The sequence below is a fragment of the Canis aureus genome, chromosome 8, assembly GCF_053574225.1.
Source record: "Canis aureus isolate CA01 chromosome 8, VMU_Caureus_v.1.0, whole genome shotgun sequence".
Taxonomy (NCBI): Eukaryota; Metazoa; Chordata; class Mammalia; order Carnivora; family Canidae; genus Canis; species Canis aureus.
The window spans coordinates 28049380-28066457 of record NC_135618.1 but is presented as its reverse complement, the minus strand read 5'-3'; the positions used below and the strand labels follow the sequence as shown (position 1 = coordinate 28066457).

The 17078-nt window shown below is 39.4% G+C and overlaps 1 protein-coding gene across 12 annotated transcripts in view; it reads right to left on the bottom strand.

The window, feature by feature from the left end:
- CDC14A (cell division cycle 14A) overlaps window positions 1-17078 on the bottom strand; it is a 250286-nt gene that overhangs the window by 133332 nt on the left and 99876 nt on the right. For all 12 annotated transcript variants that reach the window (XR_013384557.1, XM_077905614.1, XM_077905615.1 and 9 more), the window contains one exon: window positions 8746-8833. Coding sequence is in view for 11 of the 12 variants with exons in the window: in XM_077905614.1 (XP_077761740.1) it covers window positions 8746-8833 (88 nt within the window). In the remaining variant the exon portion in view is untranslated. The remainder of the gene's footprint in view (window positions 1-8745; window positions 8834-17078) is intronic.

Sequence of the window (17078 nt, the reverse complement as noted above, 5' to 3'; positions counted from 1 at the left end):
TAAAAAAACCTTCTCCGAGTATTGGAAATTGCTAAGGAAAATTCGAAACCTTGGGGGCACCTGGGTGGCTCTGCAGTTGAGCATCTGCCTTTGGCTCAGGGCGTGATCGTGGAGTCCTGAGATCAAGTCCCACATCGGGCTCCCTGCAGGGAGGCTGCTTCTCCCTCTGCCTGTGTCTCTGCCTCTCTCTGTCTCTCATGAATAAATGAGAGAAAGAAAGAAAGAAAGAAAGAAAGAAAGAAAGAAAGAAAGAAAGAAAGAAAGAAAGAAAGAAAGAAAGAAAGAAAGAAAGAAAGAAAGAAAGAAAGAAAGAAAGAAAGAAAGAGAAAGAAAGAAAGAGGGAGGGAGGGAGGGAGGGAGGGAGGAAGAAAAGAAAAGAAAAGAAAAGAAAAGAAAAGAAAAGAAAAGAAAAGAAAAGAAAAGAAAGAAAAGAAAAGAAAAGAAAAGAAAAAAGAAAAGGAAAGAAAAGAAAAGGAAAGGAAAGGAAAGGAAGGAGAAAAGATAGAAAGGAAAAGAAAAGAAAAAAAAGAAGAAAGGGAAGGGAAGGGAAGGGAAGGGAAGGGAAGGGAAGGGAAAAGAAAGAGAGAGAGAGAAACTTCAACCCATAGGATTCAAATTCCGGAAGAAACTCCTCCCAAGCCAAAACAAAGGCACTCAGGAGGCACTCAAAAAGGTGCCCAGGAGGCCTGGCATGACTCTTTGTGCTTTTTCTTCCACTTGACAAATAACTTTTCAACTACAGTTAAAGCCTTTTTGCCAGGTGATTAGTTTCAATCTATAGTGCAATCCCCCATGAAACAGAGTAAGAATTTTTAAGCACCTACCATGTGAAGTCACCATTGTTTATCATTTAATTCCCAACACAGCCTGTGAAGGTAATAATAGCAAACCCCATTTAACAGATCGAGAAACTAAAAAAAGTTGAATAATTTTTTAGACCTTTCTTTTTTGTGGGGGGCAGGGGTACAGGTGGTCAGCCCCTAAAATCCCTTCTCTTTCAGGTGGATCCAGCACCCTGTGAGCATTCCCTGGATGCCACAGGGTCAGCTGGGTTACAGACATGTGACCTGGACTTTGCCAATCAACAGAAGTGACCACCAGAGGCTTTGACCACTGTAGACCTTGTCCACAGCCCCGGGGATTAAGAGGGGACCCTGACTGCCACATCTGTACCTTGTGCAGGGTTCATGGACTCTGGCATCCCACATGAGACAATCTCATTCACAACTCTTTCGTGATGGTGGGTCCTATGCGTATGGGCGGTGGTGGCCAGCAAAGTAAACCAGCAAGTTCTGCACTGTGTCTTTGGCTGTATTTCCTGCTGCCTCAGACCCTGCACATGCGAGTCATTTCCTACTTTCTCTCTGCAGCAAGTCAACCCTCTCGTGCTGGGGCCAGGGTCTGCAGAGGACATTTGCAGCTGGTGCTCGCTGTCCGTTCAAAACATAGGAGGCACAGAACACAACCAGAGTGACCAGAGGAGGCCAGAGGAAGGAAAAGGGGCTTCTGTGTGGGGGCCAGCAAAGCTTCAGCAGCAGAAGACAGGAGCCGCCCAGCCGCCTGGTCTTGACTCCACAGCCCCCAAGTGCACACACCAGCTGGGCAGCATTCCCTTCAGATCCAATACCAGCCTGGCTCCCTGTGTTCCAGGCCCCAGATTCTGATAACCTCACTTTCTACCTTTCCTAAAGGCAGGCGCTTGTTTCCTCCATAATATTCTGGTTTCTTCAGTGTTGCTGTCTTCCTTTTTGGCCATCTCTGTAACAAATCCCTTGTATTGAATTCCCTCTGTTGGAAGTGGTGTGGCTGCATTTCACTGCCTGGACTCTGCCAAGATATCATCTCCTCTGGATCCTGTTCATTTTTTAGGCCTCCTTCTCCAGACTTCTCTAGGAGGCTGAGATTCCCAGCATAATTCCAATCAATGCCTTTTTGGTTTAATCTCCCTGAGCTGGTTCTGCTGCCTGCAACCAAGAGCCCTAACTGGTATACTGGGCCACGGCCACACAATGAATGGAAGAAGAAGTGGACGGCAGATCAAAATGCCCCACAGCCCAGACAAGATCTTCACGGACCATGCTGCTTCCAGGCAAACAGGTAACACAGAGCCTATTTTCAATCTTCTGTGGAGACACAGTAACTTATACACACAGACACACACACACAGACATACACACGCATTTAGAGAAAATGGATGCTTTTCTACTTGGAAAAAACAAATGTGTTTTCCCTTTTAGCTCATATTATTTTCCAGCAACAGATTTACAATCTAAAGGAGAAAAGAGTTATGGTTGGTGATATGGGGAACAATGGAAGAAAGAAATGTAGGTAAAATCAAGTTTATTTATAACCTGAAGCCCATAGACTCAGATACCTGAGACCGACAGAGTAAGACAGTCCTCCAGGAACTCCCAACTGTCTCAGTACTTTGCTAGAAGGAAAAACAACCTGAGCTCCACAATAACTAGGCCTCTAGCATCCTATAAGTCTTTAGCATATAAAAAATCCTCTTGGAAACTTCCTTTAGAGAAAAAATGAGTGGGAAATATCAGAAAGGGAGAGAGAACATGAAAGACTCCTAACTCTGGGAAATGAACAAGGGGTGGTGGAAGGGGAGGTGGGCGGGGGGTGGCGGTGACTGGGTGACAGGCACTGAGATGGGCACTTGACGGGATGAGCACTGGGTGTTATTCTATATGTTGGCAAATTGAACACCGATAAAAAATAAATTTATTTTAAAAAAAGAGAGACTTCCTTTATCTTTATCTCTCCCAATTCCAAAGTATCTAATCAATCAATCATTCCTCAGGGGGTGGGGAGGGGGGTGGAGGGGGTGGGCAGATCTTTCTGCCCAGGGGTCCTGTTCTCATGCTATAATAAAAACACTTTTTGCACTGAAAATGTCTCAAGAATTCCTTCTTGACTGGTGGCTTATGGACTCTGCTCCAAACCACATCAGTTGGCATAAGGAAACAGAGTTTTTCTATCATGTAAGAATGGGAAAGAGAGGACTCCTAAATACATGGGAAGTCTTCCCCTGGTGTGGCAGGCTGATGAGCACCTTCTGACCCTGGGTTCCTAGCATACCTGGCACCTCTGTGATGGCTCCTGTTTTCAGATGTGCTAATGGTTGGTGTGGCATCTATCCCTCCCACCCCCTCTCTACCAAGAAGAGGAGGAGGAAGAAACTTTCTTCTTATATATTAATTTCTATCAGGAGTAAATGGCATTATAGATAATATACCTAATTTAACTATTAAAAGAAACTATGTGTATATCTAGATTTTAAAAACCAATAACAACACTGGACAGTTATCCAAATATGACAATAGGACACCGAAATAATAACAAGAATAATAATGATCCTGGCTAACATTGACTAAGCACTTACCATGTGCCAAGGCACTAAACTAAATGCTTCATATGGATCATCTCGTTAAACCTTGCAATTACCCAGTTATTGCTGTCTAGAAAAGTAAACTAGCCCAGGCGTACACAGCTAGTGAGAGATGGAGGCAGCATGTGAACCCTAGTAATCAGATTCCAGAGCCTGTGCTGGGGTGGATTTCAGTAAGATCCAGCTTGACTCCATCTGTTAGGTCTCCAAATAAAGGAACATTATGTGAACATTATGGGCTACACTTCCAAGAGATAGTGAGAATTCTTTAAAATCCTCAAAACTGTCTCAAGTGAGTTATAACCAACGAGAATAACAATATCCTATGACCTCTGAATAACTGGATGTTATCAATGCATTTGGGACTGGTTTTAGCAACGTACAGAGCTTAGCATTCATCAGCCCCTTCCTCCATTTGGCCACTAGAATGCGCCCTAGCATCAGTAATCCCGGGCGGAGCCCAAGACCTGACCTAACCAGAGACAGAATTTCAGAGCCCAGAGATTTAAAATTCCTCTCTTCCCAACCCTTCATTTAAAGTTAGGACACTGAAAAAAAATAATAACAATGTTATTATTTAGGACACTGAAAAACACCAGTGAAATGACTAGTCACCCAGTCATTATTAAGAGTAAAAACTTGGGGCGCCTGGGTAGCTCCCTCGGTTAAGCATCTGCCTTCAGCTCAGCTCACCGTCCCAGAGTCCTAGGAGAGAGCCCCAAGTTGGCATCCCTACTCAGTGGGGAGTCCCTTCTGCCCTTCCCGCCTCATTCCTGCTAGCTCCAGCTGGCTGGCTCTCTCTCTCTCTCTCAAATAAATAAACACAATCTTTCTAAAAAGAAAAGTAAAAACTTCAAAATGGGCAGGTAAATGTAGGAAGCAAGAAAATATATTTAGGCTCATTAATGAGAAAAATGTTATCAGGTTATCTGCTATCTAAGAAGCACCTATTATTATGTGCCTGACACTGTGCAAGACACTTCATAGCATCTCTAATCTTCACTAGATGCCTGCATTGTACATCCTACTTCCCCAGCTCCCATCCCTGTTGACATACAAAGAAACTCATGCTCAGAGAAGTTGTGGAGCCCTAGGAAGTTCACAGGACCAATAAGGGGCGGAGTCAGGTTCCACTGCCCAAGCTCAGCACACCAGCTTCTCTTAACAGGCTTCAAACTGTTGCCATTCCTTATCTCCAGCCATCTTTTTGGTGTTTTCTTTCTCTCTTTCTTTCTTATTTTTTTTTTAAAGAGAGAAGGACATTGCCATCTCTGAGTTTGTGGGATTTTTTGGAAAACTGGAAATCCAAAATATGTTTCATTCTACTATTTTATTATGTATGTATCAATTCAAACTTATTTAACCAAAAAAAAAAAGTGGGGTTCTTCTCTTCTCCACCATCAAAACAATGTGAACCAAGATAATTGTAACAAGCAACTTGCTCGGTGTTGATATATCACACACCTAAGACTCTTAAAATGCATTCTGCCTAAGATTTCACGACTTCTTTTGCTACATCCTTGCAACAGCTTTTTGAGTGTTAATTTCTGTAAAATCTACCTTTTCTATTAACAAACCCCTAACACAATTTTCGGCCTCCTCAGAAAACAGTTTCTCAATTTAAAAAAAAAAAAAAGCACCTAGATTTCACTGTAATTGGATCAAGTTTATTAATTCCATCACACAATTATTTTCTTAAGCTCAAAAAAGATGTACAAAGTTAAAGCCCTTTTACAAAAAATATGATGAAGCTTCTAGTGACTATCAGATCTTAAAACAGGGAGTCCAATAAAAGATCAATATTTACTAATGACAGCCTTAAGTGAGATTGTTCTAGACATCATAAAAACCAACAAATACTAGATAAGTAGCCCTTTCAGACTTTTTTTTCCCTCAATGTAAGAAGGCACAATAGATGCATAGGGACCAAAAAAAAAAAAAAAAAAGATGCACTTGGAGCAGTATCTTAAGTGTTTATTTCTAGATTATGTAATTATAGGGTGGCTTTTTCTCTATATTGCTTAAGTTTTCTATAGTGAACATGTACTTCCTCTGTATTAAGATGAAAAGTAATACAGAATTTGGAATCAGAGAGACCTGTGTTTGAATCCATGTACTGCCATTTTCTAGCCGTGTAAATCTGGGCAAGTGAGGTAATTCCTCTGAACCTCTTACCTTGTCTTCCATAAAATAACTATCACCTCCCCTAGAGAGTGGTTCTGATTCTTAAAGAAATGATATGTGCACAAAAGGCTTATTATTATTAGCCCCATTCCTGGCATATAGGCAAATGTAGCTATAGTTATTTCCCAATATTGTAATTTTTAAAGATTTTTGACAATTAAGAAGTTACAATCTTCCCACTATAAAATAAACAAGACACTGATATGTAATTATACAATATAGGGAATAAGTCAATAATATTGAAATAACTACACATGACAGATGGTAACTAGATTGAATGTGGTGACCATGTTCTAATGTACAGAAATATCCAATCACTATGTTGTACACCTAAAATTAATACAATATTAAAGGCAACTGTTCTTCAATTAAAAAAAAAGAATTGTCACACAAAATATTCGAGCCTTTTATCCAATGATTCTACTACTTAAGAATTTAGAGAAGAAAGGAGAACTACAAAAAAATGTGAACATTTGCCAACCATGAAAAATGAAAAACTAAACAATGTAGATCTCATTCAGAAAGTAACAGCATTATAGCACATCACAGAATAATATATAATGCAGTCATGGAAAAGTATAATGAAAACCTACATTTACTACCATGGAAAGAAGTCTGTGACATGTTAGGTGAAAAAAGCTGATATAAGACAGTAATCATGGGGTGCCTGGTGGCTCAGTCAATTAAGCGGTCAACTCTTGATTTGGGGTCAGGTCATGATCTCAGGGACCTGGGAGCAAGCCTCACATCAGGATCTGTGCTCAGCAGAGAGTCTGCATGAGATTCTCTCCCTCCCTCTCCTTCTGTCCCTCTCCTTGCTCGCCCTCTCTCTCTCTCTCTCTAAAATAAAGAAGTAAATAAATCTTTTTAAAATAAAAAGATAGGGCAGCCCCGGTGGCACAGCGGTTTAGCGCCACCTGCAGCCCAGGGCGTGATCCTGGAGACCCTGGATCGAGTCACACGTCAGGCTCTCTGCATGGAGCCTGTTTCTCCCTCTGCCTGTGTCTCTGCCTTTCTCTCTCTCTGCATCTCTATGAATAAATAAATAAAAAATCTTTAAAAAAATAAAATAAAATAAAATAAAATAAAATAAAATAAAATAAAATAAAATAAAATAAAATAAAATAAAATAAAATAGATAGTAATCATGATGCTATGCTTATAAAAAAAGAAAGGTTTGTTTGTATGTGTGTGTATGTGTGTGTGTGTTCACTGGAAAAGGAAAAAAAAAAAAACGTGTACACACAAATACAAAGAAGCGGATGGAAAGAAAATTAAATCCCCCTATAATCCCACCACCAACCACTACCTAGAAAACTTGGGTAGAATTATAGGTAATTTTTATGTGCTTTGTATTAATTCATCTGTATTTTTAATATAATCATGTATTACCTCTCTAAAAATACTTTAAATGATTCTTTAAATTACACCTCTCATCTTCTCTTTAAGAAAATGTCATAAAACACAGGAACCCTAAATGGCAAAATTCTTTCAACTTCATCAAATGAACACCCACCAACAAAGCCACTACTGAAACTACACACCCACTGAGATTTCCTAGGTCTGAGTCAGATCACTTTGCATAGAAGGCCAAAGGTAAATTTAATCAATCCTGTCTTGAAAGACCAACTGCCAGAAAGCAGTTTCCTTGGGCACTTAACATGGTACTCCTGACAACCCAACGTGGGAGAGGTTAATCAATGGAGCAAAAGAGATTCATTAACAATTTCATGAATGAGAAGATGTAATTCTGGCTTCAGTACAGAGGACTCCTATTTGGTAGCTTAACTCTCTAGACTTGCATTACCCATTACAGGGAAACCATGCTTGAAGCAGAGTTCCCTGGAACATATGCTATACGCATGAACTGACACACACATTTGTGGAAGCTCAAATAAATCAGTAAATCTGAATGCATGATTAACAATATACAATGAAACTAGATTTTCAAACTAATACTTAGGATGATGATGGTGATAAAAGGAGAATAACCCTAAACTCTGGGTTTCAGATGTTTCCTCAAAAGACTGATGTTCCAGTTCTATGACTAGATAAAGAGCAATAAAAAGAAACTATTGGGATCCCTGGGTGGCGCAGCGGTTTGGCGCCTGCCTTTGGCCCAGGGCGTGATCCTGGAGACCCGGGATCGAATCCCACATCGGGCTCCCGGTGCATGGAGCCTGCTTCTCCCTCTGCCTGTGTCTCTGCCTCTCTCTCTGTGTCATAAATAAATAAAAAAAAATATTAAAAAAAGAAACTATTATATTCATAGGTAAAATTTTTTAATTTTATGTGCTGCTCCCATAAATTATACTTAAATCTTGGTGCCTATCATTACTTGTCTTCTAGGAATGTTGGCAGGTGAAAATAAATAAATAGAGAAAATAAATATTACTGTGAAAACTCACATAGCTGATTATGTTTCATTCAAGAGGCTTTTTTTGTTTTGTTTTGTTTTGTTTTGTTTTGTTTTTTTTTGTCTTCCTGAGTACGTATGCCCCTGGCTATACACATACTGCAAATGAGTAATTTAATCACTGTCAGCTAGAAAGGTATTCTAGTCATAATGGAACTAAATAGGTCAGTATGGTAGCAATGTGTAGGAGCTCAGGTCTGGGATGGAGTACCAGTTCCCCCTATTACTCTGGGTAAATTTCCTACTCATAAAAGCCTCAGTTTCTTCTTCTGCAAAATGGAGATAACTATGTCTAAATCTCATAGAGGTGCATATTAAATGAGATACTGTAGTGCTTAGGTAGTAACTATGTCATCACCATCATCATTGTTATTGTTCCACATGATGTTCCCCAAAGAATACTCTGATACAGCACTTTGCCACCAAATAAATCTCAGAACCACTGACAGAATTCAACAATCTGCTTATGAGGTTGACCAGTTGCTTCTCAGATTCTTCTTTGATAACTGGGTCAGGTAAAGTGCCTATTTATGCATTTTAAAATTTAAATTTTTTCTAGTTTTAAAACAGGATTATAACTTCACCTACTAAACTATATTTAACACTCTAATTACTACTGTTCAATTTTTTAATTAATAAATATTCTCTGGAGACTATTACCAAAAGAAAGGATTATCTGAGGAAATTAAGAAATTAAAGAAGATGAACTGAAATAAATTTTTGGATGGTAAAGTAAAGAAAAACCTACCATTTTCAATTTTGCTTTTTGGATGTGGTCCACTAAATGCTAAAAATTTTCCTGGAACAATCCAGTTGAAGTCACCATTTTCAACTCGCTGGTAGAATTTTGTGAGAAAAGAGAAGAAAAATATTTTATAATTCTTATACAATTTCGGAAACCCTTACAAATAAAACTGCTTTTCACTCTGTTAGTACTATTGAATGTATGTGACGACAAAGTAATATAGCTTAAAATAAAAACATGCATCTGATTCTCAAACTGATATTTCAATCTGTTTCAGAAAATGTTTTATTATCTATGAAAAGTTTAGAAAACTTTATTTAAAGTAGAGGTACTTTGCTTAAAATAATTTTGTCTCCTGGCTACTCTGCAATGCAATGAAATGAAAACAAATATTACTTGTCTCTGCAATAAATAAAGGGAGAGAAGATAAAAGAAAATATAAGCACTTTTCATGAACATGGTAAACATATTTTAAAGGATGAAAAAAATCTATAAATGTCAGGGTCTTAATGAACACACTTCCATTTTTTTTTCCTGTTTGTATAGGTTACTACTATTGTCAGTGTTGATTTTAGACTGGGTATGAAGGAGGCAGGAGTGAGGAACAAAGTCATCAAACCCTCGAGGTACCCCACAAACTTGAGTCAGCCAAAGTCTCCCACAGGGGTTGCAAACCCAAACAGCTACACTAGTCAGAAGAGAGACATAAACGCAGGCAGGTGACTCTTCAGCTCTGGTTAGAGTCACCCTGCAGGAAAGGATAACTGAATGTGGCTGACCTTCTGAATGGGTTTTCACATGAATCTCTCTATATTTGATGTTGACTAGTTTTTAAATAAGATGAAACCAAATAAAACACACCAGTTGTCAGCCTCTGGTCTACAGTCCCTAAAGGATCCTCAGAAAACCTCTGAAGACCAGGGAAGGGGCCTAGCATCCTCCTACTGCTCCATTAGCCTCTTCCTTGCTTTCCTTCCTTATGTGCCTCTAAACCCATGGAACACTGGGGCAGGGCTGAAGGTACCCAAGATTTGCAGAGAGTTGGAACACATCTGTGCAATGCATCATAAAATATGTGTCACTTCTTCACATAAGCATTCTTTAGCCCACTCACAACCCACCCCTACCCTACCATGAGGCCCAGCTTCTAGAATCTATTTCTACCCTCAAGGCTCTCTAGCACTGTACAGATACCTCCTCAAGCTGGGAAGAAAGGCAGTTCTCTACTGGATCAAGAATATCCATTAAAAAGGCTTTCTTCTCCACCACTACATGGCACAGACCCCAAAGGTAGGAATATGTATCAAATACAGATTGCATCCTACTGTTAAGAGCACTAAAGTAGTTGTTAAATTAATTGGAGTAACGCCATCAAGGAAATTAGAGCCTTTAATTACTTATACAATTATCATTTCTAATTTTCATGAAAATCAAAACTTAGCTGTACAATTTCTATGTTTAAAATGAGATGTTTCTTTCCACTTATAATAAGTTATAAGTGAAACCTTACATGACACATTATAAATGCCTGAATTGCATTAATCTAACTATAATAAATATAATATCCCCATAATGCCAGAAATAAAATCTTAGAGCTACTGAATGTTATGATTACACATGCCAAATTATATCTCAGGCATAACTATTCATAACAATCTGATTAAAGAATCTAATATATAACTCTTTGTGACACTTAAGCTTTTTCTTGTTGAAAGAAAGCAGTCTCTAATGGTCCAATGTCCCTCTTAAGTAATTAATAAGCTTAAAACATCATTTAAAAATTCAAAAATAAAGGTATCCTCTCATCAGCAAAAGGCTAAAGGCAATTCTTTCTGAACAATAAAAGAAAGCAGGTTTCTATGTTCACTCTTTCTGTATCCTTGACCACTAAGTAAGCCTAGATAAATTTATCGTACTATGTCTGTTTATTTGGATTACTGACATCCATTTGGTTAAATAGTAACCTTTTATAATCAATCATATGGAGAAAGGCAGTGAATTCACTAAGATACATTCACTCACAAAACCAAAAAGAATATGTTTGCAAATCTGTCTACACAAAAAGATAAACAGCAGATCACACTGGACTATATTCAGTAGCTTAGATAAGCTTGATGGAGTAAACAATGACATTTGGGTCTTAAATCTAAACCTGAAAAAAATTAGTAAGAAAGCTATAGCTTTCAACTGACTAATATAACATAAGCTTACTTCAGTTAAGTTTCCCAAATTAATGTGTGCCTTCTTTCACAGTGAATTAAACAAACATCAATATTTATCAATAATAAAATATTTAAGATGATACAAATTGGTTTTCTAATTAAATACACAAACACACTTCACAGAAATCTAGATAGGACAGAAACCAAAGGTACTCCCCAACCCTACCACACTTTACAAACAAATGTCTCAGCAAACATGAGGCAAGAAGATGGTTTTACCCCTTACATTCCAAAGCCTACTGTACTGCCTATCAAATGCTACGTAGGAAAACTGTACATGTTCTTCACTGTAAGAAAAAAATAATAAAACCTGAATCCTTGGGTGCCTAGATGGCTCAGCTGGTTAAGCATCTGCCTTCAGCTCAGGTCATGGTCCCAGGGTCCTGGGATCAAGCCCAGTGTCAGGCTCTCACTCAGCAGGGAGTCTGCTTCTCCCTCTCCACCATTTGTGTTCCCTCTCCCTATCTCTGTCACTCTCTCTCTCAGATAAATAAGCTTTAAAAATCTTTAAAACTTTTTTGAATTCCTGAAACGAATATATTTAAGTGTTAATACTCACTTTACTATAGAATTCTTCAGTCTAGAGAGACTCCTAACTCTGGGAAACAAACAAAGGGCTGCGGAAGGGGAGGAGATTAGGGGGATTGGGGAACTGAGTGATGGGCACTAAGGAGGGCACGGGAAGGGATGGGCACTGGATGTTATACTACATGTTGGCAAATTGAATTTAAATACAATATTTTTTAAAAAAAGAATTCTTTAGTCTACAAAAGATTCACCAGATTTCTTTGAAATAGCTAAAGAAATCAAAGTTGCTTACAAAGTAAATAACAGTATTAAAACTGAAAAAAAAAGTAAACACAATCTGACTTGAAAACAAATTTTTACAACTTCTAAGAGAAACATCTATGCCAATGAAGTATGCTTGTGTTGTAATGGTCACAAATGGTCACAAATGCCTGTGATGTAATGGGACTGTAATGGTTTTTCAGTTCCAATACTGAAAAACATTTGGCTTTTTTACCATTGTAATAAACAGACAGTAACACAGAAAAGACAGACCTTGAGGTTAACAATTACAGGACTGATTCCCTTTATCAAGAGATACGTTTTCTAAGACAATACAGACAGTGTTTAAATACAATTCGACATTCCTTTAAAACATTTGCTGAGCCTTTATTATAAATCAAGGACTATAACTTAGGTGTCACACAAAAAATAATTAAAAATATTTTCTCTGTGCTCTTAAGGAATATGAAAGCAAGTCGGAGTGATGACTAACAGTAATAATAATAGATGCAAATACATATAGAACACTGACTCTATGCGAGGCACTACTCTGTTACACGCAACTCATTTCATGCTTATGGCAACCCTATGAGGTGGGTCCTATTAGCTCCATTTTATACCCATTGCTATAGACAGAATTTGTGTCCTCTCAAAATTCATATGTCAAAACCTAATCCCCAGTATGATCATATTTGGAGGTCGCCTTTGGGAGGCGACAAGGTCATAAGGATGGAACCCTCATAAAGGGATAGTATCCTTAAAAAAAGACCCCCAGAGCTCCTTGCCCTTCTACAATATGAAGACAAGGGAAGTATACGGCTATGGAACAGGGCTACCAACGACCAAATCTGCTGGTTCCTTGACCTTGGATTTCTCAGTCTCCAGAACTATGAGAAATAAATGTTTGTTGTTTAAGCCACACAGTCTCTGGTATTGTTACAGCAGCCCAAACTAAGATATCCATTTAAAGAAAAAAAAAAAGTTGCATTACACTTTGAAAAGGGCTATAATAGGGCAGCCCTGGTGGCTCAGCGGTTTAGCGCCACCTTTAGTCCAGGGCCTGATCCTGGAGATGGGGGATCAAGTCCCACATCAGGCTCCCTGCATAGAGCCTGCTTCTCCCTCTGCCTGTGTCTCTGCCTCTCTCTCTCTCTCTCTGTGTCTCTCATGAGTAAATAAAATCTTGAAAGAAAGAAAGAAAGAAAGAAAGAAAGAAAGAAAGAAAGAAAGAAAGAAAGAAAGAAAGAAAGAAAGAAAGAAAGAAAGAAAGAACTACAATAGAAGTATATAAGAGGTTTAACTATTTGAGAAATCAAAATGAATCACAAAATCTTTTTATTCATTAAAAAGTATCTTCCCTTTATTCCCCTCATTTCTAAAACAATAAAATAGTGTTGATGGTATAATTGTATTATATAAATGCAAATATGCTGCAGTGATTGGCACTTTGTGTATTTAAAGCAGAGTAAATATTTGAGTTACTTGGCTTAAATTAAAATGCCATGTCATCTGGCTTTAAATAATCAAACTCTAGATTATTAATTCAGATTTGCTTTTGAGAGCAAGTGTGGTGGAGGGAGAAAGGAGGTCCCCATGTGGATGATTGGTTTGCCTCTGCTAGCTCCAGCTGGGGTGGGGATATTTGGGTGGTAGAAAACACTTAGGAGACTGCTCCAGCAGCTCAGAGCAGCGCAGCCTCTGCTAATGCAACTCCAGGGACCCAGGGTATGTTTGCAGGTGCCACTGCTCAAGATATGACAATTTGAGACCACAAACACATGTATAATTGTTGAAACTTGGAAGCAGATGCCCTCACTCATGGAGAGTGGCCACAAACCAGAGCCCTAGAGAAGAGCGGGCTTCAGGTGCACAAAAGAGAGAAAATGCTCGCAAAGGAGACTGAGAAAGAAGGCCAGAGAGCAAGGAAGAGAAAAGCATGAGATAGAACCTTAGGAATTAGGGAAAGAAAGCAAGCATCCAGAACTAGAGTGGCCACAGAACAAATCAAGTAAGAAGAGGGTCAAACACAACCATGTGGTTTGCTGGCTCTTCTGTAAGCACAGAGAGTTTCATAAAACTTACAGAGGTAAAGGCCAGCCCAGAACCAACTGACTGTAACAGAGTCTAGACTGCTCTCTTAAGAAGCTTGGAGGTAGGGTATCTGGGTGGCTCAGAGGTTGAGTGTCTGCCTTTTGCTCAGGTCGTGATCCCAGGGTCCTGGGATCAAGTCCCACATCAGTCTCCCCACAGGGAGCCTGCTTCTCCCTCTGCCTGTGACTCTGCCTCTCTCTCTTTGTGTGTCTTTCATGAATAAATAAATTCTTAAAAAAAAAAAAAAAAAAAGCTTCAAGGTAAAAGAGAACACAGAAAGCAAACTAAAGAGGAAGAAAAAACCATGGGAAATTTCTTAGGACAAGGTAGACCTCAAAACATTTTATAGGGGATCCCTGGGTGGCTCAACGGTTTGGCGCCTGCCTTTGGCCCAGAGCACGATCCTGGAGTCCCGGGATCAAGTCCCGTGTCGGGATCCCGGCATGGAGCCTGCTTCTCCCTCTGCCTGTGTCTCTGTCTCTCTCTCTCTCTCTCTCTCTCTCTCTATCATGAATAAATAAATAAAAATCTTTAAAAAAAAACATTTTTTAGATTTAAGCAACATGACCTTTGAACCAGCAATGGGTATAGTGGATTAGCAGATATGGCAATGCTGGGTCATTCCACCTTATTAGTCACAGTGTCCAGGAAGGAATTTTGCTTCCTTAAACTTTTAAGTGGTATACTCAGGACTATAGGAGAGCTCCAGGGAAATGCTTCTAATAGTTAGTTCTTTGAGTAGTCAAATCCCTGTGGGAGGCATACCTCCATAGTTCCTCCAGGTGGTAAGGGTGTGCTCTCCTACCTGCATTCTGGAGCTTGCTTGACTCTAGTCTTACAGCAAGAATTCACATTTTTCTAGTTCCATAATCCATGAACAAGAGGGCAGAGCAAGCAAGCAGCACCCAGATTACTTACATTCTAGTTTGGTATACAAACTGTAATCCAAAGCAAAGCTCTGAAACATCATACCTTGGGTGTTCAATAGCAATAACTCCTGCTGTTGACCTAAGGTAGTATATTGAGCAATAGGAGACCTAACAAACACTATTCATTCTCAAGGTACATACATATGGGCACCCTCAGGAATGCACACTACCTAGTCAGGTGACAATTTACTTATTATCTGCAATGAAGGATGAGATAGTCAACCTGGACACTATCTCTGCTCATATATTAAGCTAAATTGAGGTTACATGGACAGCCTGGTTGAAGAAGACACCTCGCAATTTGTGTTGGACATAACTGGTTTTAAAAAAAAACTCACAGAGCGCCGGAGTGGCTCAGTCAGTTAAGCATCTGCTTTTGGCTCAGGTCATGCTCCTGGGGTCCTAGGATCAAGTCATGCATCAGGCTCTCCGCTCAGCGCAGAGTCAGCTTCTCCCTTTCCCTTTGCCTCTCCACCCCACTTGTGCTCACTCTCTCTCAAATAAATAAATAAAATCTTTTTTAAAAACTCACTTCTGAAACATAGATTGGTTGGTAATGAAAGAAAGAAACATCATTTAAAGATGTTGACTACCACAGTCAATATATTTTGCCCCTGGAGTGTTACTACAAAATCAGAATTCTTAATTAATAAGTCCTGGTCAAAAAAAATAATAATAATAATAAGTCCTGGTCACTTTCTAAGGTGCTACATCCCTGATTTTAGTATTCAATCATTTATTTATTCTTTCATCTGACCAATATGTAATGAGTGCCCACTATGAGTATACTATCCTGCTGGGTTACTTACTCATACAAAGATGAACAAGGCACGGTTCCTGACCTCGAGCAGCCAGAGTGCAGGGATGTGTACAGAGTACCATACAGCACCACGTGAGAAGAGCTCCCACGGAGCTGAGAATGACTTAGTCAGACATACTGACGTACATGTGATGGGCAGGAAAGAAGAGATCACAGGAAGAGGGGGAACAAGAGTGTGTTGCAAGACACAAAAACATCAAGAAGCACTGCCGTCCAGGAAGCTATGTGGATTTGGGTCTGAGAGGGAAGAGGAAGAGACAAAAGTGGAGAGGAAGGAAAACCCGTGTCAAGAGGGCCTTTTGTGCCACAGTAAGGAGTCCGTATTTCCTCCATACTTTTAGTCAGTGTGGAGCCATGAAGGACTTAATGCAGAAGACTGGTATAATCAGACTCAATTTCTAAAACACACACTCTGATAGAAATATGGAAAAGGCCTAAGAGTCAAGACATCCAAAATTGAGCAACACTTTCTTGCAAACAGTTCCCACATAGGCTAGCTACACTGTAATGTGGCTAAGATCATGTGCAATCACATTCTACGACGACAGCAGTGCTCTTTTCCCAAATGAATACCCTGTAAGTGAAGATAGTAATAATAATGACTTACACAATGCTAGAACATCTCAGGAGCAAAATTTTCCACATTCAGCCTGTCATGGATGAAGGCAAAATTCTGTGTAAACAATTAATCTAATAAGCTTGAAGATGGGGTTTGTGACAAAGGTTGGACATGATAACTTCTGCAAGAATATAAGGATTCTATGGTAGCAGATGATAAGAATAAAGGCTCTAACCCCACACATGGAGAGGAAATTGCAGGCAGCCTCTTGAGGGGGAAAAAAAAAAAGTACCAGACCTAGCAAATATACTGAGAAAACAGGAGGTACTTAAATAAACATCTGTTCAATAAACGAACTGAAAAGTTATCAGCTCAAGGCCATAAAGAGTGTAATGCAGCTTCTTGACTCTCACAGAACCAGGGTTTATCTGTACACCATTATTTCTGTTGAACAAAGCTTCCTAATCAGTGAAACAGAATGGAGTTGCCTTGGCAGGGACCAGGCCAGCCAGAGTGCCCAGGCCAGTTGCCAACAGCTATGAGCTATAATCACAGGGTACTGAGCAAATATTATCCTTTTCCACATGTGCCTTGATGAGAGAAGCAAAAGAAGGCCCTATGCAGTGACTCCACACTCAAGTGGGCAGTAACCAGTCAGTCTGTCACCAGGCCTGCAGGAGCCAGGTGCGACTCTAACCACGCCCATCAAGTAACCTCTGGTAAAGTGGCCCTGGTTTGGCAGCATGTAAAAGCAAAGGGTCACCGTCAGTAATTCTGGGAAATATCCTCACACTGACCACGTTACTTCACCCACCAAAAGCACGTTGTTGTTGTTGTTTTCCTCAAAAAAGGAATGATTTATGGGAGGGAAAAAAAGATAGTGGAAGATATAAAATAACTCAAAGAATGAAGACAAATTAATTTCT